This window comes from Coregonus clupeaformis, unplaced genomic scaffold, assembly GCF_020615455.1.
Source record: "Coregonus clupeaformis isolate EN_2021a unplaced genomic scaffold, ASM2061545v1 scaf0493, whole genome shotgun sequence".
Lineage (NCBI taxonomy): Eukaryota > Metazoa > Chordata > Actinopteri > Salmoniformes > Salmonidae > Coregonus > Coregonus clupeaformis.
Window position 1 is genome coordinate 247,540 of NW_025533948.1, and position 26,616 is coordinate 274,155.

The 26,616-nt window shown below is 43.9% G+C and overlaps 1 protein-coding gene across 1 annotated transcript; it reads right to left on the reverse strand.

Moving 5' to 3' along the window:
• Positions 1-524: 524 nt before the first annotated feature.
• On the reverse strand, positions 525-25,396 carry LOC121559415 (pleckstrin homology-like domain family B member 3). The gene is made up of 15 exons (XM_045215689.1): positions 24,908-25,396; positions 16,108-16,256; positions 15,742-15,852; positions 15,377-15,508; positions 14,909-15,037; positions 12,938-13,120; positions 11,504-11,614; positions 9,871-9,972; positions 9,649-9,736; positions 8,708-8,873; positions 8,281-8,368; positions 6,854-7,003; positions 6,105-6,312; positions 1,818-1,903; positions 525-1,628 (listed from the first exon to the last, which is right to left on the reverse strand). Exons 2-15 carry the CDS (start codon positions 16,252-16,254, stop codon positions 1,494-1,496), a joined length of 1,836 nt encoding a protein of 611 aa, XP_045071624.1. The 5' UTR covers positions 16,255-16,256; positions 24,908-25,396; the 3' UTR covers positions 525-1,493.
• Between the last annotated feature and the right edge of the window lie 1,220 nt (positions 25,397-26,616).

The following is a 26,616-nucleotide window of genomic DNA, read 5'->3' on the forward strand; positions in this document are numbered from 1 at the left end:
TTTCCTAACCTGTTGCGCAAGTTCTCCTAACCTGCTGCGAAAAAGAAAAGCGACTTTTGCTAGTCAAAATCGGCAGACCTGCCCTGAGAACAGCATGGGTTCTGACTAACGCTATACTCCCAACTTCTATTTCAGCATTTGGCATCGCAGACACTCGTTGATGCGCGCGAGCAGTGTGGATGATTGAATAACGTGTGTACATTTATTTTGCAACGCTCACGCACGCAACGTGACCAGTGTATTAAAAAATTAAACATCCATTTTGAGAACTGAATGCTCGGTCAGTGTTTTTATTGACTCTGAACAGCCCTTTTGATGGATGAAAAATATACATATATTGAATATAGACATACATGTACAGGTTACTGCCAAAATAATGAGTTAATGAGGGATACAAAGTAAATTGAAAGCAGGTGCTTCCACACAGGTGTGGTTCCTGAGTTAATTAACAATTAACATCCCATCATGCTTAGGGTCATGTATAAAAATGCTGGGCAGGCCATTATTCTGGGCATTATTTTGGCTACCATGGCTATGCCCCCATAGGATGACAATGCCCCCATCCACAGGGCATGAGTGGTCACTGAATGGTTTGATGAGTATTAACACGATGTAAAGCCATATGCCATGGCTGACTCAGTCACCAGATCTCAAGCCAATTGAACACTTATGAGAGATTCTGGAGCGCCGCCTGAGACAGCGTTTTCCACCATCAACAAAACACAAAATTATGGAATTTCTTATGGAAGAATGGTGTCGCATCCCCCCAATAGAATTCCAGACACTTGCAGAATCCATGCCAAGGTGCATTGAAGCTGTTCTTGCTCGTGGTGGCCCAACGCCTTATTAAGATACACTATGCTGGTGTTTCCTTTATTTAGGCAGTTACCTGTATATTTCAATGAAGTTGTAGTACTTCAATACTTCATTCTGGCCACAAGAGGGAGCTCAAACACAGCTGCTAGAGAGACACCAACCAGTAAATCCTGATTTGAGTCTAATAAAAATACATGAAAGGTTTGTCTGTCAGTAAATCATGGTTGGCACTGACTCTAAGATGTCCAATGGTTGCTCCAGCTTTCACGTCCACGTCTTTATATTCCCATGGCCTTGTCCCTCCGCCATCCTCTAAACGTCTCTTGTTCCACACAGAACCTGTAACAGTCTGCCACTCAGTCCCATCAAAGCTCCTAAGAAACTATCCTGAATCAATTGTCAGTTCTTTCAGGGAGAGCTTTCCTGAACATTATGTTCTGCTCATCACTCCTCACCTCCACCTCAACCACTCATATAAGGTAAAGTTCAGGCATCAAAATGCCTGCCTAGCTGGGTTTTACACACATTGGAGGGTGGAGGTTGAAGATTGCAGTTTTCCAAAAACATAATGTAAACTGCTGAAACTGTAGCCAGGTTTGCCAGGTCAGCCAGGTGAATGGAGGTTCAGCCCCAGGGGTAGGTCAGACACAGGAAGGGGGGCAGGTGTAAAGTCAACGTCAGTAGCGGCTGTGCTCGTCTGTTGCCGTGACGATGACGTCCATCCAGATCCTCATGGCCTCAGCGCTGGGTGCCACCAGGAAGAAGAGACGCTCGTACGTCTTCACACAGAACGTAAGGCTGGGCCGCGGAGACTGAGAGAGAGAGAGAGAGAGAGAGAGAGAGAGAGAGAGAGAGAGAGAGGGGAATGGTGAAAGAGCGATAATTCTTGGGATACTCAAGCATTGAATGCATGAATGGATCATCTCTTTAACAGTTGTGGTGATATCATGGGCACATTGTTCCCTCTCTATGGTGATAAGATACTGTATATGAGGACTCACTGAAGTGGCTGTGCGCAGGTGGTCATAGTAGACTTCCTCTATAGCCTGGAAGTAGATCACCCCCTTTAGCTTCCTCTCATCACAGTCTGAAAGTAAACAACAGTCAATTAGAGAGAGAAAGAGAGAGAGAGAGAGAGAGAGAGAGAGAGAGAGAGAGAGAGAGAGAGAGAGAGAGAGAGAGAGAGAGAGAGAGAGAGAGAGAGAGAGAGAGAGAGACACAAATCGCAAAGGCATTTAGTAGGGCTGTGGCGGTCATGAAATTTTGTCAGCCGGTTATTATCATGCAAAGACTACCAGTCTCACAGTAATTGACCAGCAATTAACATAAACATGTTTAGTATCTCCAGGCCTCCACGCATACAAGCTGCATACAAGCCGCTGATGTGCGCCTTTGCAACATCTACATTTTTAAAAAGTATAATAAATCAATTTAATATATACCATCACAATAAATCCATTATTTATTTTAGGCAGGTCTAAAGATACATTATGATATGAAGAAAATATATTTCAGAAGAACAGAATATGAGATGGCCTACTGTAAGGTGCCTTGCAAAAGTATTCATCCCCCTGGGCGTTTTTCCTATTTTGTTGCATTACAACCTGTAATTTAAATTGATTTTTATTTGGATTTTATGTAATGGACATACACAAAATAGTCAAAATTGGTGAAGTGAAATGAAAAAAATACATTGTTCCAAAAAATTCTAAAATATAAATTACGGAAAAGTGGTGCGTGCATATGTATTCACACCCTTTGCTATGAAGCCCCTAAATAAGATCTGGTGCAACCACACCCGTCGCTATGGGCGGGCCATAGGGGGCCGGGCCCGCCCCCAAAAATACTTGTGCCCCCCCCCCACTTGAGGGAATTTATTATTAAATATACGTACTGTAGGCTAATAATAATTGTGCCCTGCCCTCCCATGCATTTCATATGCCCCCCTTAAGACTGAGGTCTGGCGACGGGTCTGGGTGCAACCACTTACCTTCAGAAGTCACATAATTAGTTAAATGAAGTCCACCTGTGTGCAATCTAAGTGTCACATGACCTCAGTATATATACACCTGTTCAGAAAGGCCCCAGAGTCTGCAACACCGCTAAGCAAGGGGCACCACCAAGCAAGCGGCACCATGAAGACCAAGGAGCTCTCCAAACAGGTCAGGGACAAAGTTGTGGATAAGTACAGATCATGGTTGGGTTATAAAAAAGTATCTGAAACTTTGAACATCACACGGAGCACCATTAAATCCATTATTAAAAAATTGAAAGAATATGGCACCACAACAAACCTGCCAAGAGAGGGCCGCCCACCAAAATTCACGGACCAGGCAAGGAGGGCATTAATCAGAGAGGCAACAAAGAGACCAAAGATAACCCTGAAGGAGCTGCAAAGCTCCACAGCGGAGATTGGAGTATCTGTATGTAGGACCACTTTAAGCCGTACACTCCACAGAGCTGGGCTTTACGGAAGAGTGGCCAGAAAAAAGCCATTGCTTAAAGAAAAAAATAAGCAAACACGTTTGTTGTTTGCCAAAAGCCATGTGGGAGACTCCCCAAACATATGGAAGAAGGTACTCTGGTCAGATGAGACTAAAATTGAGCTTTATGGCCATCAAGGAAAACGCTATATCTGGTGCAAACCCATCACCACGAGAACACCAAGCATGGTGGTGGCAGCATCATACTGTGGGGATGTTTTTCGTCGGCATGGACTGGGAAACTGGTCAGAATTGAAGGAATGATGGATGGCGCTAAATACGGGGAAATTCTTGAGGGAAACCTGTTTCATTCTTCCAGAGATTTGAGACTGGGATGGAGGTTCACCTTCCAGCAGGACAATGACCCAAAGCATAATGCTAAAGCAACACTCAAGTGGTGGAAAACATTTAAATGTCTTGGAATGGCCTAGTCAAAGCCCAGACCTCAATCCAATTGAGAATCTGTGGTATGACTTAAAGATTGCTGTTCACCAGCGGAACCCATCCAACTTGAAGGAGCTGGAGCAGTTTTGCCTTGAAGAATGGGCAAAAATCCCAGTGGCTAGATGTGCCAAGCTTATAGAGACATACCCCAAGAGACTTGCAGCTGTAATTGCTGCAAAAGGTGGCTCTACAAAGTATTGACTTTGACGGGGTGAATAGTTGTGCATGCTCAAGTTTTCAGTTTTTTTTGTCTTATTTCTTGTTTGTTTCACAATCGAAAATATTTTGCATCTTCAAAATCAAATTATACAAACCCCCCAATTTATGCAATTATACAAACCCCCGCATTTAATTCCAGGTTGTAAGGCAACAAAATAGGAAAAATGCCAAGGGGGGTGAATACTTTCGCAAGCCACTGTATGTTATCTGGCTATGCTCAATGCCATAGACGAGGGGTACTCAACTGTTACCCTACGACATGCCCCCCCACATTCTGAAATTGCATTTTTGTCCCCCACAGTTGTATCATTGGAATGTGATACAAAACGAGGCAACTGTGTGCTTTAGCACCATGCGGACGCCTCCGAGCGGTCGTGTAGACTGTTTGGAGTGTTTATCTGACTGAAAAAAGTATTATCATTAAAATAAATTATGTCCCCCCCACTTCTAAAACCAAAGTTGTGCCCCTGCATGATGCGACTATAGGCTTTTGATGATTTGAGAAAGTATTTAAAAAAGCTTGCGTTTCTGTTCCTTGCCTCAGGCTGTACAGCTGTTCTCTCATCAAGTGATTATATTTTCACCCATCAGACTATTCTCAATTTAATCTTGTCTTTACTAATATGTTAAATTAGCTTTGAATTAGAATGGCCCATTATCAAATGCGAATGGAGGCCGCATGCTTTCCCACCGGTCCGTTTTTCAATGATGACATGTAAGCTACTTCGGTTATATAGTGGAGCATGTGCTTAATATGAGCAGCTGAGAAATAAATATAAGAACACTTATTTCACTCCAAGCATCAAGAACTGTTCAGGAGCATGCTCTCGCTGTGCAACAGGTGATATCATTTACATTTACATTTTAGTCATTTAGCAGACGCTCTTATCCAGAGCGACTTACAGTTAGTGAGTGCATACTTGTTTTTTTTCATACTGGCCCCCCGTGGGAATCGAACCCACAACCCTGGCATTGCAAGCGCCATGCTCTACCAACTGAGCTACACGGGGCCACCAAAACTCTGTATGCCATGAGCTCTCCAACCCTGTTACTGCAGCTACCCATTGCTTAATTTGGAAAACAAAGTGAAATATTTTCCGGAACATGGATAGTAACGTGTTCGCAATAACGTGTTCACATTAAACTGTTGACAGCCCGTCTGCCTGCTCGAGAAAGGAATAAAGGAGCGAGAGGAGGAGATGGAAATGCATGGTGGTGAGATTTTCTGTATAGCTAAATGTAATGTGTCACCCAATTAATTATGTCACCCAAAACAATTCCCTATTACTAGGCTATTCAAAATCGTCCTGCACAATCAATGAACCAACTGCATCGCTTAGGGCTATCCATTCTCTTCCAGACTCATGGATAGACATTTTGGAGCATAGCATAAGGTAACCAGTCCATCCAGTATGCATACTAATACAATACACACTCAAAGGCAATTACGCAAATTTGTTTAATTTTGGAGTATACGCTCAACCAATTATGCACCAAAGACATCTTAAATCAGTTTTGTTTTATGTTTTTCTGCCATGCATAATATGCGGTAAGTATTGTATAACTGCACAATCATAATTTTTATTATGTTTTTTTTTCTGGCTTGGGCTAATAAGCCTGTGTATGCATAAGCTATAATATGCTTGTGGGTGTTTTTAATTAATCATCACCTTAGAAGACTGTCCATTTCGTTGTGTTTAGGCTTTGAAACAACTTCTACAATGACCATGTTTTCCACTCAGTTTCAACCTGCTGTTGAACTTCTTTCTTCAAAATTGATCATCACAGTGAGGTGAGTTTTAAAACATGATACTGTTTTGATGATAAGTGTTTGATGTGATTTTTGATTGCATTTGCATTGATGTCCGAGTGGTTAGAGGGACAATAGAGCCCTGAGTACCAGGCCATTCGGACCTGATGGTCGTTAGCAAGTTGGGTACTACCAAAGCATGTCCAGAGTGCATAACAGGAGATTACCGTGACTCAACGGTCAATTGGAATTTTACTGTGGTCATGATTTATGACTGCCGGTGTGGCGGTAATAATGTAACCGCAACAGCCCTACCATTAAGGCTTATACACGCATACTCCCCCTCCAACACCCAACACAGCACACACAGTCTCTCTCTCAGCCCCTCTCACCTGTGTAGTAGGCTAGCCGCCTGTGGTCCATATCGAAGAGGAACCACCTCCTCCTCCAGGTCTTGACCCGCCCCCCTCGCTTGGTCAAGAAGCCGGCACAGCGGCGTGGGGACATACGCAGGCCCATGCACCTCGCCACCCCATGACCCAGCGACTCCACGTGGGCCCGCAGGTCAAAGTTTGCAGAGAGGAAGAGAGGTAGAGAGCGCTGAGAAGAAGAATGAGTATAATGTATTTAATTTCACTATAAATATGCAAAATAAAACAGATCAACGTTATAAGGTAGGTGAGGAGACAGACAGACAGAAAGAAAGACAGATTGAGAGAGCAATAAGCAGGGAGAAAGGAGAGGTTGGATAAAGGATGTAATATAATATATAATATGCCATTTAGCAGACGCTTTTATCCAAAGCGACTTACAGTCATGTGTGCATACATTTTTACGTATGAGTGGTCCCGGGGATCGAACCCACTACCCTGGCGTTACAAGCGCCATGCTCTACCAATTGAGCTACAGAGGATGTATAGTGCTATAGAGAACACAGACAGACAGGCAGACAATACAGACAGACAGAGCAGGCAGCCAGCCAGATAGACAGCCAGATAGACAGACAGAGTTGACAGACAGACAGACAGAGTTGACAGACAGACAGACAGACAGACAGACAGACAGACAGACAGACAGACAGACAGTCTGTCTGTCTGACAGAGTTGACAACCAGCCAGCCAGAGCAAACAGACAGACGTACCTCAGGGGAGCTGGGGACTGGACTGGTGGTTTTGGCCTGCTCCTCTGGGTCAGGGTCTGGCCTGGTCTGGGACTCTACTGGTTCTGCTGCTCCTCTGCCCTCCAGCCCTCTCTGCCTCCTCTCCTCCACCACCACCTGCCTCCTTTCCTCCTGGATCAACACACAGGCTCTATCTCAATGATCCTTTCCACGCTTTCTTGCATCCTATCTCCTCGCGTCCTTATCAATCATATTGGAGGAGAAGGTGCCTCCCTTCGAAGACCTTCTTCAATTAGTTTTTCTTTTTTAGAAAGAGGCATACAGGGGGATTAAGATTAAGTACAATATCTAGGCTGGGGCATATACACTCCCCTATGTATTTATTTGGACAGTGAAGCTAAAACTTAATTTGGCTCATTACTCCAGCATTTTGGATTTGAGATGACATTTTTTATATGAGGCGACAGTACAGAATGTCACCTTTTATTTGAGGGTATTTTCATACATATCTGACTTACCGTTTAGAAATTAAGCACTTTATGCATCTCTCCCCCCATTTGAAGGTGTCATAAGTATTTGGACAAATTCACTTATAAGGTTAGCATGTTTTGGGGGCATGATCTTTGTGCATCTGTAGCTTTCTCATTCATCATTATTCCCGATTCATTCATGATTATCCGTAATCATGGTAGCATCCACATTAATGTAGAAGTGTTCAGAAACATATTCTATTCTTATTTACAATAAAAGTGACTCCAAAATGACAGAATACATTATTTACCATTCATTTCTATTGGGCACAACATAATCTGAAACACAACCAAAGCAACCTGCAAATGCATCCAAATGAGTCACAAGCTTGATGTAGTCATTGCGTGCTAGGAATATGGGACCAAATACTAAACTTTTGACTACATTTAATACACTATATGTGAATTTGTCCAAATAGTTATGACACTTTCAAAATGGGGGCACTAGACACAAAGTGCATTCATTTCTAAACGGTAAAACAGATATGTATGAAAATACACTAAAATAAAAAGGTGAAATTCTGTACTGACACATCATATAAAACAAGTTTTAGCTTCACTGTCCAAATAAATACACAGGGGAGTGTATTTCCTTGGTGTTGGAGACACACAGTAGTGATGACATAGTTCAGTTTTGTTTGTTTTCTATTAAGGGTTCTTCCATCACAGTCTGTTTTCTTCTGGTGGTCATGTTAATTCTCTATGGTAATCAGTCAGTGGTCACACAACAGAGTTGTGTTCATTAAGCAACAAACAGAAGAAAACTGACTGAAACAGGGAGGGACTACCTGAATTAACCGTCCAATAATAAACAAACATCTTTAAACACTTTGTTACGGTGTTCCCTAATGAATATGACCCGGCATGTCTAATGCTGTGTGTCTGAAGTGATTAGGGATGTTAGTGGTGGTGACTCACCCTCTCTTTGAGAAGCCGCTCTCTCTCTGCCTTGGCCTCCCTCAGTCTCCTCTCAATCTCCACCAGGTTTACCAGTCCCAGACTCGGGCTGGAGAGAGAAGAAAAAATACATGTCAGCAGAGTCCACCTCTCACATTATTGTCGTCAGAGACGCAGACACAGACGTACAAACATACAGACACATGCACACACAGACTGAGAGCAGCATGTAACTTTCACTCACACACACCTAGCAAACTCACCTAACCAGTTTATCACACGCCACCTCACTTCAACTATATCGCCACTCTGACCCAATCACACAATCCCTTCCCTCTCCTCCTGACAGCCAATCAGATACCTCCTCTTATTCACTTACAATACAGTCGCACTAACATGTTCCTTTAACAAACTTTGTGACTTTAGACGTTTTTTCCCCTCCACTGACCTGGCAGCACGGGAGCTACTAGCACTGTTACAGGGCGTGAGGAGACTACTGCCATTGCTGGGCCCAGGTCTGTGCCCGTTGCTGTGCCCGTTGCTGTGCCGGTGGGAGGGGAGGGGGGAAGTGAAGCGCTCTGGGCTCGGACTGTCAGGTACCATTCTCACCAGCCCTGTGAAAGAGAGAGAGAGAGAGAGAGAGAGAGAGAGAGAGAGAGAGAGAGAGAGAGAGAGAGAGAGAGAGAGAGAGAGAGAGAGAGGGCGAGACAGAGAGAGAGAGAGAGAGAGAGAGAGAGAGGGACACAAAAACAGCACACACTTATTATATTATATAAGAGACAGGGCAAGGAGAGAATGAGAAAGGAGGAGAGAATGGAGAGAGCAGAGGAGAGAAAATAGAGGGAGAGAATGGATGACAGCTCGCACACACACACACACACACACACACACACACACACACACACACACACACACACACACACAGTGGGTTAGACAGAGATCCTGGAAATGGGATTTAGGCAGCAGCGGAGCAAACAAACTGAACAGAATTTCTAAAGAACAGCCATAGACTAGTAGCCCCACTGGCTCATCCAGTTCATACAGCTATATCCTGCTCACGACATGGTAATAACACACAGCTACATCTGCTACTGACATGCCTTAGAACTAACTGAAAAGGCAGGAGAGAGAGAGAGAGACAGAGAAAGAGACACAGAGAGAGAGAGAGAGAGAGAGAGAGAGAGAGAGAGAGAGAGAGAGAGAGAGAGAGAGAGAGAGAGAGAGAGATAAAGAGAGAGATGGGGTGGAACTAAACAAATATACAGACAAAGACAGAGGAGCAGATCAAAGAGAAAGAGAAAGCAAATATTCTTCCATGTAAAAATGATTTGAGGTAAAGCAAATGAAAAACACAAAGGAATTCATAATTAAACACCAATCATAGCTCACCTTGTGCCGAGACCGGCCTATCGGCGAGCTTGTTGTTGCGGTGCGAGCTCCGTCTCCGGGGCAAACTGACGGATTCTTTGGCTTGTTCCTGAAGTTAGGGAATAACACTGTGAGTTTGTATTTCTGTACATTACTGGGAGAAAAACAACAAGTGAATCAAATCAGTGTCTATGTATGTGTCACATACAACTGGCAAACATGATCATTGACACGGCAACATACCTGAGGTGACTTGTGAATGGTCAGCGGCGAGAGTGACATCATGCAAGGGACCGAGCTGGGGATGTTGGACCAATCAGTGAGCAGCTTCTTCTCTTTCAAGACCTGATAAGAGATGGGAGTATGAACATTATATGACCGGTTATGACATAAACTCAGCCGTGAAGAGGAGAGTGAAAAAGAGACAAGTGAATGTTGTTATACTGACCTCGATATGTCAGTTAGGTAGGACAGACCGTAAGTCATAAGACTTGGATGACCACACGACACACTAAGACGTTTGTGTCAACATTTAGCCATAACACATAATGAAATTACATAGTGGGAGTGTAACAAGTTGTAAAAGACATTCTGCACCTCACTGAGAATGGAAAACACAAGCTAGCTCTCAGGAACCACCCTAATGAGTTAAACATTATCTCCCTCTCACTATATCTCTCTTTCCCTCCCTCCCTCCCTCCCTCCCCTTCTCCCTGACTCAGACACATGAGCAATTCAGAAGTGGCATGCATTCTCTGTTAACCCGTCTCAGTCTCTCTCTCTCTTAGTCTCTCTCTCTTTTAGTCCCTCTCTCTCTCGTGGCTGGATGAGCAATGAAATCAATGTATGTCTGCCAAAAACACTTCCATCTCTTCTTATTTGTGACTACTACCCATATGAGTACACTAGCATGTCATACAAAGTCATATTGCATTCACACACAGTCATACAGAAACACACAGTCTGTCCTTCCTTTCTCCCCCTATCTGCCACTCCCTCGCTCCCTCTCTCGTCCTAGTATTAACTGACACACTTTGCCTGTATTAAATGCCGTCTCTGATTAACCCAATCTAAACAGACTTGATGCATGCAGATTTGATTTGTGGTGTCTCTCAGCTTACCGGTGTTGTTGCGACGCTTTTAAGTTATCTCAGCTTATTTCTCTCTCTCCCTCATAGTCACCCTCCCCTGTTCTGCTTTTCCCTTCCCTCTGTTTCTTCCCTCCCTCCCTATCTTTCTTCAGTCATGCCTCTCTCTCTCTCTGTGTCTCGCTCACCCTCTATGTTCAGTTGTGCTCTTTCCCTGTCTCTAACTAGTCTCCTCCCCCTTTTCAACTTGCCCTGTCATAATTCTAATCAAAGGCATGTCATTGGTCCAATAACAAACCATATCACTGTCCAAGCAGGGAGTTGACAAATCACACACTTTGGCGCTTCAGACAACCATTATGATTATTGAATAAAAACACTGGCAACAATGGACATTCTTATCTAGCTTCCAAGGACTTCATTTACATTTTATATTTTAGTCATTTAGCAGACGCAGTTTGTGCATTCATCTTAAGATAGCTAGGTGGGACAACCACATATCCCAGGCATAGAAAGTACATTTTTCCTCAATAACGTAGCTGTCAGTAGATCAGTAGGGTGACATGAGAGAACTGGGGAAGGTTCAAAACTAGGCGGGCTGCAGTGTTCTGGATAAGATGCAGGGGTTTGATGGCACAAGCGGGGACTTCAGACACTTAATTTAATGTATCATATTTATCATAATTGAGCCACTGGGGGAATATAAGACATAATAATAATTTCCCTGACAAATAATCAATAAATAAAGTTAAAGTTCTGACATTTTGCTGTCTCTGTTCCCTTAATACCCTTTGAGTGGTGTGAAGCAATTCTCTCCTCTCCTTCCTGAAGGCGTTCATCTCTCTATCCTTCTCCGTCTCCATCTCCTTCAACTGCTTCTCAAGCTGCTCGACTCGCTCCTGAAGAAATCAATGAATAAAGAAAAAAATAAACGAATGAAATGTCAGGCACTTAATATTAAACATCGCATCATTCTGTCTCCTGTAATTCATGTACTGTATGTTCAGTGGCATGTTAGACAGATATTGTTGCTGTTATTATCATAGAGTTGTTGTTTTAAATATACACAGTATCTTATGTCTCATGTCTTATGTCAATAGTCAGTTACTCTAGGTATGTTCAATGGCACACCTTCCAACATCCATTTGAGTTATGAGAGGAGATGAGGGATGAATATGACAGAGGAGAGGAGTGAGAGATGACAGGGAAGAAAGAATTAGTGATGTCAGCTCAGCACAGTAAATATGTCAGAGAGGAGGGGATAGAGAAAGAGAGAGAGACAGAGAGAGCGAGAGAGAGATGGTATAGTGATATGCTGTCAACCCAAGCAAGGCCACAGTGCAGCTGAATCAACTCTCTCTCTCTCACTCACGCTCTCCTCCCCTCTTTCCGTCACTATCACTTGTTTCATCTCTCTCGCTCTATTCTCCCACCTCTTCACATGATATCCTACATTTATCCTCTTTCTTTCTTCTCTCTCCCTCACGCTACAATCCTTCCTTTGATCCTTTAACCCCTCCCCCCACTCTCACCATACCTCTTACCTTCTCTCTCCATTCTCTACTTTTAGTCCCTCTCCTTCCTCCTCCATTTCCTCAATTGACCAGCTCTCCCTTCATCTATACATCTTTCTCCACTTTCTCTCTCTCTTTTCTCCCTCCCTCCCTCCGACAGCGGCCTCTGATGCAATTACCTAACTTGTTTGGGCAGTCACGTGACAGTGGAGGGTGATGCCGTAGAGTGTGAGGAGAAGGGAGAGTTCACGCTCATGTCACCGTTTGAGAGGAGGAGGATGGGGGGAGGGGGGTTACTTGTGAGGAGCCGTTACCAAACAGAGAGTGACTATACCGTTGGGGGAACAGAGTGGGGGGAGAGGAGGGGTGCATTTAGAGCGAATCTGTGGTGTATTAATTTGGCACCAAACAGTTTTAAGCAATGAGGGACTACCTGAACTTCTCCAATAAGAAAAGCTTGTTTTAATTTTCTGTTGCAAAACATTTTGCTACATTGTGCCTTAATGAATCCTACCCTGAATGAGGTCTAAGGAGAGAATACTCAAGGGAAACCTGAATGGTGGTTAGTCCAGCATCACTCAGGAAGTGTAAACAGTGACTTATATCACATGACAGGGGATAAGCTTCTAACCAAACTAGCAGAACCAGCTTGGAGCTGTGAGATTCTCGGAAATGTTGTTGTCTTCTTATCTGTCGACCCTGGCTTACCTGCGCTGAGTTGACAGCATGCTTTTGGCATGAGATCTCCTTCTCCTTATCTTCCTCGTTCCCTCTCTCCTTCTCTTCTATCTTTCCTTCGCTCTCCTCCTCCTCTACTCCGGCCTCACTCTCCATGACACGGAATTCCCAGTCCTCGAACACCCGGCAGGCTGTATCCACCATCTCTTTCTCCTGGAGGAGAGAGAGAGGGATGAAGGGAAAGAGAGATGAACAGAGAGAGAGAAAGAGAGCGGGATGGAGGGAGAGAGAGAGATGAACAGAGAGAGAGAAAGAGAGAGGGATGGAGGGAGAGAGAGAGATTAACAGAGAGAGAGAGAAAGAGAGCGGGACGGAGGGAGAGAGATGAACAGAGAGAGAGAAAGAGAGAGGGATGGAGGGAGAGAGAGAGAGATGGAGGGAAAGAGAGATGGAACAGAGTGAGATGAAGGGAAAAAGAGAGCGTGATGAAGGATGCAGAGAGAGAAAGTGATGAAAGAAAGATGCAGAAGGAGAGGAACAAACAGAAAATGGAAGAAAGCTGTCGATTAGTACAGAAAGAGCCTGTGGCTCAGAACGCTAAAACAAAAACAACTGGTCCGACCACTCCATTCAAGACCATTCATTAAACACAGACCATAAACCAAGTCCTAGGTCTCTAACTTGTGTCCCAAAGGCCATCCTATTCTCTATATAGTACACTACTTTTGACCAGGGCCCATAGGGATCTTGTTAAAAGTAGTGCACTATATAGGGAATAGGGTGCCATGTGGGACACACCCTCTGTCATCAGAATGACACACCATGACAGTGTCACTGACAAAATGCACAATGAACCCTCTGTCTGCCTGCCTGTCTGTCTCAGATACCTCTCGGACACTTTGACATATCAGGTAGAAGCGGTACTACAAAGATAACTAGTACCGCCGACAAGAAAGAACACACAGTAACTTAACACAAATAGCACGGAACTATGTCTTTGTGCCCCTGAGGCAAGCTTAGCTAGCTGTCATGTCCCAAGGCAGTGCGTTGTGAATGTGGCTAGGGTTATGTTCTATGGCGATGTTGTTTGTTATACTGTATCTTCTTCTTCATGTCCTCGTGCACTCTTTCCTCTTCTTTCCCCTTGAGTTCTCATGCACTCCTTCATAACCATGACCAGAGAGATTAGAATTAGAACACATGATGTTAAATGGGTTCCAACCAGAGGCAGTTTGAGACCATGCTGTCACCAGCACCTGAATTGAACTGTATATGAGGCTACCTCCTGAGTGGCGCAGTGGTCTAAGGCACTGCATCGCAGTGCTAACTGTGCCACTAGAGATCCTGGTTCGAATCCAGGCTCTGTCGCAGCCGGCCGCGACCGGGAGACTCATGGGCGGCGCACAATTGGCCCAGCGTCGTCCAGGGTAGGGGAGGGAATGGCCGGCAGGGATGTAGCTCAGTTGATAGAGCATGGCGTTTGCAACGCCAGGGTTGTGGGTTCGATTCCCACGGGGGGCCAGTATAAAAAAAAAAAAAAAAGACAAAAAATGAAAAATTTCAAAAAGAAAAGAAAATAAATATGTATTCACTAACTGTAAGTCGCTCTGGATAAGAGCGTCTGCTAAATGACTAAAATGTCAATGTAAAATGTAGACCAAAAGCTAGCTCTCCACTGCACAAAGTTGACTTCACTTCAGGTCTCAGGGCAGGTGATGCCACTCTGCCAGGCTGCTAACTGTGAACGACCCCCACTACATCTAGACAGACAAACAGGCAGTGCATTCTCTTTTACACGCAGTCTAGTGGCAAGGCATAATATCAGTTAGCTGGGTACTATTCATAAGGTACCAAACGGAAGAAAACGGATTGAAACAGGTAGGGACAACCTGGACTTAAGAAGCGCTCATTTTCTTTTTGTTTTGCAAAATGTTTTAAAACATTGCGTGCCTTAATGAATACCACCCCAGTCAGTGCACTGTTCCTGGATCAGTAAATAACCTGTTGTAGTTGGATCAGTAGCTGCTCTCTCTGGCCCTCTGGCTGACTGGGGATCAGTGTCTCCTTCTTCTCCAACCTCCTCCTGAGCTCCTCAACCCGGGCCCTCTCCACCTCCAGACTGGCTCGCTCCTACAGAGAGAGAGAGAAAAGAGGAGGATGAGGGATGAGAGAGGAAACAGTCATTTCTTTATATAAAGATCCATCTGTTTGTAAGATCATTGCAATATTACATAGCTTAGGCCTATAGTGTAAAGTGTCACATGGAGCAACTCAGTATCTACCTCACTACCATAGCTACTCTTATTCAGGCCATATCACTCTCGAGTCCCAAACCATGAGATTCAAACATACAGCCTGAAGACAGTATGCTTTGGATGGTAGAGAATGGAGCTCTGTCTGTGTACCGCTAACCGCCTGTCTGTCTGTCTGTCTGTCTGTCTGGCTCCTTATGTGTACAGTGCTACTGACCTTCTGTCTGTGTGTCTCCTTGTGCCTGCCCTCCTCCTCCTCCTGCAGTGTCTGTAGATACAGCGTGTGTCTGTGCAGCTCCTTCCGCTCCTCCTGCAGCTCCCCCTCCAATAGGGCTATCTCCAGCTGCAGCTGGAGTGGCAGACAGGAGAGAGAGAGCGAGAGAGAGAGAGAGAGAGAGAGAGAGAGAGAGAGAAAAATAGATGTTAGTCCCACAATGAAGGATGCAGAATGTGCCTAATCAGACTTCATCAGATACATTTACTGAACAAGCCACCACTCTTCATAAAAATGGTTTGATATAAGACACAATCAGGCCCTTGAGGGTTTAACTTGGTTCATTCATGACTCCATCAGTGTCTCGCCTCTATCTTTAGCTCCTCCCTCTGCTGGTCGATCTCTGTGATTCGCTGTTGCAGCATGGAGGGCAACGGTAGGATCCTCGCTGACCCAGCCTCTAAACGTTTGGCTGGAGACTGAGGGGTGGAGAAGAAACACACGCAGACGATTTAAAAGAGACTCAACCTGGATCTAAAAGTCCTTCCGTTGGCTCAGTTGGTTAGAGTGCGATGACTGCGGCACCAAAGTTATCGGTTCAATTCCAGCGTTGGACACATACACTGATGTATATGTTGAGTCGCTTTGGATAGCAGCATCTGACTCTGACCACATTACCAGTATAAACAACCAACCACCTGACGCAAGTTAAAGTGAGACCCACTCCTCCTTACCCTCTCACTCTCTGTGCTGCTGCTCTCTGTGTCCGACTCCGTCCCCGAAGAGGCGGGGCTTTGCCCTCCAGCCAATCGGGTGACCCACGGCGGCCGCAAGCCATGCTCCCATCGGCTTCTCGGGGTGTCCATATTGTGAAGGGGCATTTCTGTAGGATAGAAGGGGAGGAGGGATGTTGAGAGGTACCGTATAGGGGGCCTTCATTAACATGACTAGACTGAATAGGGTTAGTGTTATCCGGGATCCTTGGGACGTCCCTACCGTAAACCCTAACCAGTACCCTTACCCTAACCTTAACAATAACCCTTACCTAAACCTAACCTTAACCCTTACCAATTTTAAATGTCAACTTCAATGGGGTAACGTCAGAGTTGGGACGTCCCAAGGATTCCGGATAGCAAGGACTCTGAATATAGTGGTAATTCAAAACACCGCATGGTTAAGAGCTAAAGGAACCAGGTGACAGTTCACAGAAGGGATACCACACTATGAGCAGTACACCAGTGTGTCAGCAGCACTAAGCACTTGAAAGCAAAATATCCCCCTGACTTCCAGAAAGGTTGTTACAGTTGGAGAAAACACCCAGGAAAAAGTGAAAGAGAGGAGAGAACGCAGGATGTGGGATGGTGGTTTGGGCTTGTATTTCAGGACAGGGACTGTTAGAACAAGGCTTTTTGTTAGAACAAAGTATTTGATCCCCTGCTGATTTTGTACGTTTGCCCACTGACAAAGAAATGATCAGTCTGTAATTTTAATGATAGGTTTATTTGAACAGTGAGAGACAGAATAACAACAAAACAATCCAGAAAAAAACGCATGTCAAAAATGTTATAAATTGATTTGCATTTTAATGAGGGAAATAAGTATTTGACCCCCTCTCAATCAGAACGATTTCTGGCTCCCAGGTGTCTTTTATACAGGTAACGAGCTGAGATCTCAGCTTGTTACCTGTATAAAAGACACCTGTCCACAGAAGCAATCAATCAATCAGATTCCAAACTCTCCACCAAGGCCAAGACCAACGAGCTCTCCAAGGATGTCAGGGACAAGATTGTAGATCTACACAAGGCTGGAATTGGCTAAAAGACCATCGCCAAGCAGCTTGGTGAGAAGGTGACAACAGTTGGTGCGATTATTCGCAAATGGAAGAAACACAAAAGACCTGTCAATCTCCCTCGGCCTGGGGCTCCATGCAAGATCTCACCTCGTGGAGTTGCAATGATCATGAGAACGGTGAGGAATCAGCCCAGAACTACACGGGAGGATCTTGTCAATGATCTCAAGGCAGCTGGGACCATAGTCACCAAGAAAACAATTGGTAACACACTACGCTGTGAAGGACTGAAATCCTGCAGCGCCCGCAAGGTCCCCCCTGCTCAAGAAAGCACATATACAGGGCCGTCTGAAGTTTGCCAATGAACATCTGAATGATTCAGAGGAGAACTGGGTGAAAGTGTTGTGGTCAGATGAGACCAAAATCGAGCTCTTTGGCATCAACTCAACTCGCTGTGTTTGGAGGAGGAGGAATGCTGCCTATGACCCCAAGAACACCATCCCCACCGTCAAACATGGAGGTGGAAACATTATGCTTTGGGGGTGTTTTTCTGTTAAGGGGACAGGACAACTTCACCGCATCAAAGGACGGGGCCATGTACCGTAAAATCTTGGGTGAGAACCTCCTTCCCTCAGCCAGGGCATTGACAATGGGTCATGGATGGGTATTCCAGCATGACAATGACCAAAACACACGGCCAAGGCAACAAAGGAGTGGCTCACGAAGGAGCACATTAAGGTCCCGGAGTGGCCTAGCCACTCTCCAGACCTTAATCCCATAGAAAATCTGTGGAGGGAGCTGAAGGTTCGAGTTGCCAAACGTCAGCCTCGAAACCTTAATGACTTGGAGAAGATCTGCAAAGAGGAGTGGAACAAAATCCCTCCTGAGATGTGTGCATACCTGGTGGCCAACTACAAGAAATGTCTGACCTCTGTGATTGCCAACAAGGGTTTTGCCACCAAGTACTAAGTCATGTTTTGCAGAGGGGTCAAATACTTATTTCCCTCATTAAAATGCAAATCAATTTATAACATTTTTTACACGCGTTTTTCTGGATTTTTTTGTAGTTATTCTGTATCTCACTGTTCAAATAAACCTACCATTAAAATTATAGACTGATCATGTCTTTGTCAGTGGGCAAACGTACAAAATCAGCAGGGGATCAAATACGTTTTTCCCTCACTGTATGTACAGAGGGTCCTGTACAGTAAACAATGCCTATTCACCTCCCAGCTTTTGAAGTGCATTGTGGTGAAGCATGGCACACAAATTTGAGTCAGTGCAATGATGTGGTCTTACAATAACCATACACAGATATACATAGAAACAAGGGGATTCACCTTTGAAGTACTATACTCACTGTACATAGTACTATACACTGCTCCCACACAACACAAAACCACATTATGAACGAAATGCATCACTGGTGAGGTCTGGGATGGAGAATTCTCAGCAATAACTAGGTTATTTAATGTCTTTATGTTACTTGCTCATGCAAGTGTAATCAGTAGTAAAATAGCAGCAAATATAATGTACCGACCGAGCAAACCGAGTTTACACACTCACGGGAAAATAGTCTGGAATCGCATTGTTCACACCCCGCCGCCAGCCTGTTTAGTATGGTAATGTATTGAAATGTGGTCTCTCTCTCTCTCTCTCTCTCTCTCTCTCTCTCTCTCTCTCTCTCTCTCTCTCTCTCTCTCTCTCTCTCTCTCTCTCTCTCTCTCTCTCTCTCTCTCTCTCTCTCTCTCTCTCTCTCTCTCTCTCTCTCTCTCTCTCTCTCTCTCTCTCTCTCTCTCTCTCTCTCTCTCTCTCTCTCTCTCTCTCTCTCTCTCTCTCTCTCTCTCTCTCTCTCTCTCTCTCTCTCTCTCTCTCTCTCTCTCTCTCTCTCTCTCTCTCTCTCTCTCTCTCTCTCTCTCTCTCTCTCTCTCTCTCTCTCTCTCTCTCTCTCTCTCTCTCTCTCTCTCTCTGTCTCTGTCTCTGTCTCTGTCTCTGTCTCTGTCTCTGTCTCTGTCTCTCTCTCTCTCTCTCTCTCTCTCTCTCAACAGGCCTTATTAGGCGATGGGGCCTGGAGGCATGGAGATAAATATACAAATCTGATATGAGCGAGGGCTTCCAAACACAGACTGGCACACTGACACAGAGACAGACAGCGGAGGGGAGAGAGAGAGGGACAGAGAGTGGAGGAGGAGAGGAGACAAGTAGGGGGAGGAAGTGGGTTCTAAAATGTCAGAGGCCAGTGTCATATTTCCAGTGAGGAGATGGTAAACATTCTGGGTATGTAGTATACAACTTCACAGAGCTGTACACAGACATACAATACTATGTTGTTTATTGAAGAATAGTGCATGGCTGCATGCATTAACTATGTATATACTGTGTTTTTAATTATGTGTGTTTTTAATTGTGTGTGCGTGCGCGTGCGTGTATTACTTACATACCATAAATGTAGATATTAAATGTAAATGGCACCATATGGAGGTCATGCTTTGGCAAGAGGGCAAAATTTGAGTGAATGCTGGTGAGAGAGCTTTGTTTAAACTAAGACTGACTCAGATCCATATGACCCAAATGGACGTTTGCATTATCCAGTTGAGATACACTATCAACAGTAAGAGACTGTAGCGTTGGAGAAAGAGCCATACAGGAGTAAAGTCCATTCTTTCATGTCAACACAGATGTTATTCAAAAGCAACAAACATAGGCTAAACAAACACATTAGGGTTGAGTCTGTAATTGCACCCTATTGCCTACTTTTGACCAGGGCCCATGGACAAGAATACAGAGGAGAGGGAGGGAGGGAGGGAGGGAGGGAGGGAGGGAGGGAGGGAGGGAGGGAGGGAGGGAGGGAGGGAGGGAACACAAAGAGACTAACTTAAAAGGATAGAAAAGAAAGTGAGTAGAAAGGGACAGAATTAAGGGGAAAGGGATAAGATATGATAGAGAGGAAGATTAAGCTGATGTTTTTTTATTTCTAATGTGCTGCTAATAGGTCTTGATTGCAGAGGAGTGGCAGGAGAGATAATCGAGAGGAATAAACAGAGGCAGTCCCAAGGAGTGTGTGGGTGTGTTAGTTAGAGCTGGGCGATCCAGCTGCGCTAAATTACTTGAATTGATGCGATAATGATAAATAGAATGATACGTTTCTAACATTAATGTGCACCACATTTTGTTTTATTACCCTTTAAACTACTACTACTAGTTTGATTGTTGTAGCCATCACCTATCCCATTAACAATCACCCATATTAACAAAGCGTATTTATTTTCAAAACTTCACATTTCTCTAGTATAGGCTAATTAACGTAATGAAGAATATCAGCATGGTCGGTATGGTCGTGTCGATCATTTTCAGTTTATCGCCCCAGCTCTAGTGTGTGTTATACAACTGCTGTCCTATCCGGAGGTGACACAATGCATAACTCTCAAGTCCGAGGCCAGAAGACACACTCACTCTCTCACACTGCAGTGCTAATCTTTCCCCTCGACTCAGCAATAATCAGCAACAGTTGAAGTGTCATACCCCTAGTACACACACATGCATTACACACACACAAGAACAAACACGCTCTCTCAACAGTTATCGATCGTACATGAACAGAAGCAAGGATTCCACAATATTTAGATTCCACAATCCTTACTACCAACACACAGAAAAAGTGAGAGAAAGAGAAAGTACAGAATTGGAGTTCATTCATTGCAGTTAGTAATATGCATCCATATCTAAATAAGTGGAAGTCTGTTCACTCTTTACCCACCTGTGTTGACAGGATTACAGGACTGTGATTAAATTAAATTCAATCTACTTTATTCATCCCTGAGGGGCAATTATTGCTAGCAGCCATAGGATACTGATTGGTGTGTGTGTGTGTGTGTGTGTGTGTGTGTGTGTGTGTGTGTGTGTACGAGCCAATGTTCTCTTCCTCTATCTCCTTTGACCACTTGAGGTCAGGTTTGGATCCAGTTAAACTTCAGCTGATGGAATCATCATCAACCCCCTTACTGGGTGACAACGCTCATGTGTTGGCCTATCAGCAGTATCTATCTGAAGAGGACAGGCTGCAGCCACAGTCATAGATATACAGTTCAACAAACTCTGTTTGATCATTTGATGGTGGCCATTTTGGTACCATAATATCCAAGATAATTGTCTTGTGTTGGAATGTTGTTGGAATGTTCATGGAACATTGTGGATCATTTGTCAAACTCAGTGACAGCAGAATACAGCAGTACTGCTACAATAACATCATCTCTCACCAGGGCCGTGTGCAAACCTTTTGGGGGGCTGGTGCACAAACAAAAAAAAGGGCAATTATGACTTGGATTATTTAGTTACATAAAAGCAATAGATGGCAACATCTTAGTGGCTAATTAAATGACACATATTTAACGCGAATTTAACGACGACTTGCAGGCAGTGGGTTCAGAACAACAGCGACAAAAAATGTTTTACCCAAAACAACCGGCCACTTTCAAGACTGGAAGGGCAAAGGGGCATGTGCCTGTCTCTCACAGAGTCACACTGACTGTGACCAGAGTTCCCCAATTGAATTGTATGGAGAAATTACAAATAAATAGCAGGATAAGCACTTGTAGCCTATTCAAAACCATATGTACATTTACAATCAAAACAACTGACAAGAGCTAGGCTATATTGCGCATCAAACGTATGTAACAAAATACTTAACTTTGGCATGCCGTATGCGTGCCTGAATGCAGAGGGTTTGTTTTCACTATGTGCTCAATGCAAGGACACCAGGGAAACATGTTATACACACAACACAACTGCCCATCTAGGGGTTGACCTGGTCCTGCCATTCAATCAAAGGGACAGTCCACACTCACTCTGTCCCTGGTGGCCAGACCAAGTATAAACACAAACATTTACACCAAGAAGTATATTCTTTGTACGTTTGGTCATATTTGTCTTATTCTTTGTTTTTTAAGAAGGGTACACTAGCAAACACATCCCCCCTCAGTCCTCCAGAGCATTTTGGGATGAAAATCCAATGTATGGACTGTACCTTTAACCTTTGTCTGGCTGATATTGAGCAAGAGCTGCTCTCACCTGAGAAACATAAAAACACCTGTCTTTTCTGCATTGGTGAGCCCTTTGCTGCACTATCCTCGGAAAAGGCATCAGGTGTTACAATGTCACATACATAACCCACTAGCAGTTCAAGTAGCTAAAGTGTCTCTCTTCGTTGAGTCCTGAAGACTTAAAAAAGGAAACTTACTGTCATCCATGTATGCCATTCTGCATATTGAGGGATAACTATGTAATCAACATCCTGCTTAGGATGAGTTTGTGCTCCATTCAAACCCACTAGTCTGTCCAGTCTGCCAGCCTCACAATGGGCTTGCACACAATGTCAATAGCGGTCAACTGTAACAATAAAGGACATTTCCATAAAATACAGTTACTGTATCGCTCAGCTCTCTAGTACTCTCCTGAGGATTACAACTGAACTATCCAACTCCCACCTGACCTGTTAGCCACAAGCACATTGTGACATCTAACAGATCAGGTGCCCCGGAATACCCAGGCTGTGTCCAAAATGGCACCCTATTTCCTATATAGTGTACTACTTTCGACCATGGCCCAGGTCAAAAGTAGTGCACTATATAATAGGCATGTCAGAAATGACATCCTATTCCCTATGGTCACCTTTGACCTGGTCAAAAGTAGAGTATCATATAGGGAATATGGTGCCCTTTTGGACCCTACCCACTGGGCACAGACATCAATTCAACATCTATTCCACGTTGGTTCAACGTAATTTCAATTAAATGTGGAAACAACGTTGATTCAACCAGTGTATGCCCAGTGGGTAGTGACCATACCAGTCTCAGCTGTGTGACCTCAGAGCCCACTTAGCAAGGCTATGGTGGTATATGGAGGGCTACGGTGGTCTATGGAGGGCTATCAGGAAGCTGTCATCACCACACTGTGTCCTGACACATCAGGTTCCCAGGAATGCCTGGTGACCAGCCTCAGCTGTATGACCTCAGAGCTATGACAGAGCCCACTGAGATATACAGGGGGACTATCACCATAGCCTATGGAAGGCTATGGGCTGAGAGAGGAAACTGTCATCACCACACTGGGGCCTGAGCAGGAAGAGCGTGTGAGAGGAACCAGGGTCGTATTCATTAAGGCACCCAAACACGTTTTAAAAACAAACATGAGCGTTTCTTATTGGATAAGTCCTCCCCATTTCAGTCAGTTCTTTTCAGTTTGGTAACTAATGAATACAACCAAGGCTGGACAGCTCTGTATGACGTCTGTCTGTCAGATGAGAGGTGAGATATCATGACTGACTGTCATCTAGGTGTGAGGGAGGATAGGCCTATTGTTAGACTCCTAGAATGATACTGTAGCTGAGCCAACTGGCTACTGTTGGGGAATACATTTGTTGTTGTTTTTAGGGGACCAAAAGGTTGAAGATTAAAATACAAGCTAGGATCATTGATTGTTAGGGAGGATGATTAGTTATATTTCCTGTAAGTTAATTACCAAGTAAGTTACCCTATAGGCCTAATTGTTTCTCCAATAAAGTAGATTATCACACTATGATACCACTGCATTAATAGAATAATTCACGCAAACGTGACTTGTGCATATTACAACACTGCAAAACTGACTGGAATGGTCCGAAGACACCACTAATAACACAGACTTTGAATATTTGCTAGTTGAACAACATTAGCAGAGATTCCAGTGGGCTGAGCAAATCTCTCCGTTCTGAGGTCAGCGAAATCACGACTCATTAATGACAGGCTAGGTCTCAGATATAGAGCTGTACAAGTGCAGCCAAAAAAGGGGCGTGAGAGAAAAATAAAGAAGGAGAGATTGAACACAGAAGAGAGATATGTGCTCTGGACTCCCCTGATGGCTACCCTCCCAGGCAATCTTTTCTCTCCCCCTCTCCTTTGTATACACTATGTGCTGATGGAAGTGATAAACCATCATAAACAACAGATATCAGAAGAGTCTGGTAAACAAATGTGAGTTTACATAAACTGAGGAGAACACTGCCCTGGGACAGGAGGTTTGGGACATTAAGAAATAACATATTTGGATTAGAACCAGATATGGTCCTCATTGTTTCAATGTGAAAATTACACATTGAAAAGCTACAGGCCTGAGGACAATTTTAGCCCATCTAGCTACTTATGCTCAAGCAAAAAGTCCCAAATATTGGGTAATCAAATAGAATGTTGAGCATGTAGTCATAGAATCTTGAGTATCTGGATGTTCATCATCATACAACAAAGCATTCCGACATTTAAAAACGACTAAACCCCCAAAAAAGTTGTACACTTTTTGCATGAATCGTTTTTTTAAGTAGGCTCTTTGGCTTAGTGTGAATGAATAGCCTAATGATAGATGTATTATTTAATATAGTCCATTTTTTATGAATGGCATAGACCTATAGTTTATTTATATAAATAGTTTAGAAAGTAGGCTACAGTAGTCTACTGGCATTCTGTAAACATAATAATAGAGATTGTGTTCCATTTATTTACATGCTCGGTCAAGTTCAATTTGACATCATCCCTTCCCATGACACCAATGAAGTCCATTAATAAACAGACGACCACTTTAAGTAGGTCATTAACACTGTAGGTAGCTACTGTGTAATAAAAAGAATCCTAGTCTTATTATCAAATCGCGATCATTCACCAGATACAATGTATCAAACTACAGCGACACAGAACAGAAACAAAGAACTCATGCCTTACCTGAGAATATGCCGTCCTCTCTTCAAAGGCGTTCTTGTTGGGGGGAAATGTGTAGTGTTGTTCCTGAATTTGAAGAAAATAGACGCTCATAAAAACAGAGTGACTAAATAAAGAAGTGATAGGTTTGGACCGGCGCACGCTTTCGCTTTCAATCATACGAACTATATCCAGAGAACTTTCAGAGTTTCTGTTTGCTGTCGTATCCCGTCTGAAGAGCTTTGATGTCTATATTCTCCTCTCTCTCTCTTGTCTCTGGTTTGATTCAATCTTTTCAAATACCTTTCAAATAACTCCCAGTGTAAATGACAGATCGCAGTGAGCTCTCGGCGTCAACAGGTGAAATGGAATGCATGTTAGAGGCGGGCACACTGACCGACACAAAGTTGGTGTGAAAGCGCAACTGTGTGAACTCGAGAGCGCGTCACTAACTGACTATACAGTTTCTGTGGTCTATTTCTGAGGGGGCTCCGCACCGAAATGAGAACTCTATTCTGGGATTTCCCGCGACGACATGGCTTTGTCATTGTAATGCCCTCGTTATTGGCTCGCTATAGGCTAACGCAAAAGCAGTTTGGCTTGGCACCCTGCCAACACACCTCGTGGGTCTTGTGTCGCTGTCAATGCCAAGGGCCCCTGGAAAGCGTCATTAGCTGCCACGTAAATCTCTCCACTCTCTTTACTATATCCAATGGCCTTTATCGGCCCCTGCCCCCTTAACAGTTCTGTCTCAATGAGCTGATATCGTAATCATAGATTATTCCCTCAGTCTCCCCTAAACAAGGGCATGTGGACAGGGTGAGCGAGAATGCATGGAGTCAGGGTGGGTAGCAGAGCGTGAGTTGGCAAAGAAAGAGTGAAAGGGGTAAAAGAGAGAGCAGATGGAAGGGGCTGGGTACCGACTGGGTGAAAGAACAGCTGGTGACTTGTAAAAAAGCACAACAAAGTCAAAGAATAGGGCCTTTTTTCACAGGCGAAACACTTTGCCACAACAACATGTTAAGTTGCCTATTGTTTTTGTCTATGTATGTTTTTGCTTTAAAAAATACAAATATGTTTTAAATAAAACAATTAAAACATACCTTAGGTGTGATGGCAACACTGGTTACACCCTGTCCATTTCAAAACAATGAATGCAGGTGTGTCTGTCAGTAAGTAGGTGAGAGAAGAGTTGCCTAATGTGGATGTTCTGTTTGTCTCTACTGGTGACAGGGACAGCTGGCAGATGAAGTGGTGTGAACTCGTATGTGACAACAACACAACGCAATCTTTTCTTCAGACTTCTATTTCTTTCTTCTTTCACTTTGAATACATCTTCTCGATTTCCATCCAAAGGTTACAGTAGAAACCTAAAAGTTCAGTCATTTCACACAGTGTGTCGGGTGTCTTTCAATGCAGTCAAAACCAAGCTGTCACTTTTGTCACAGCATCAAAGGCATGACCTGCTCAGGTACAGTGGGGAGAACAAGTATTTGATACACTGCCGATTTTGCAGGTTTTCCTACTTACAAAGCATGTAGAGGTCTGTAATTTTTATCATAGGTACACTTCAACTGTGAGAGACGGAATCTAAAACAAAAATCCAGAAAATCACATTGTATGATTTTTAAGTAATTAATTTGCATTTTATTGCACAACATACAGTGGGGAAAAAAAGTATTTAGTCAGCCACCAATTGTGCATGTTCTCCCACTTAAAAAGATGAGAGAGGC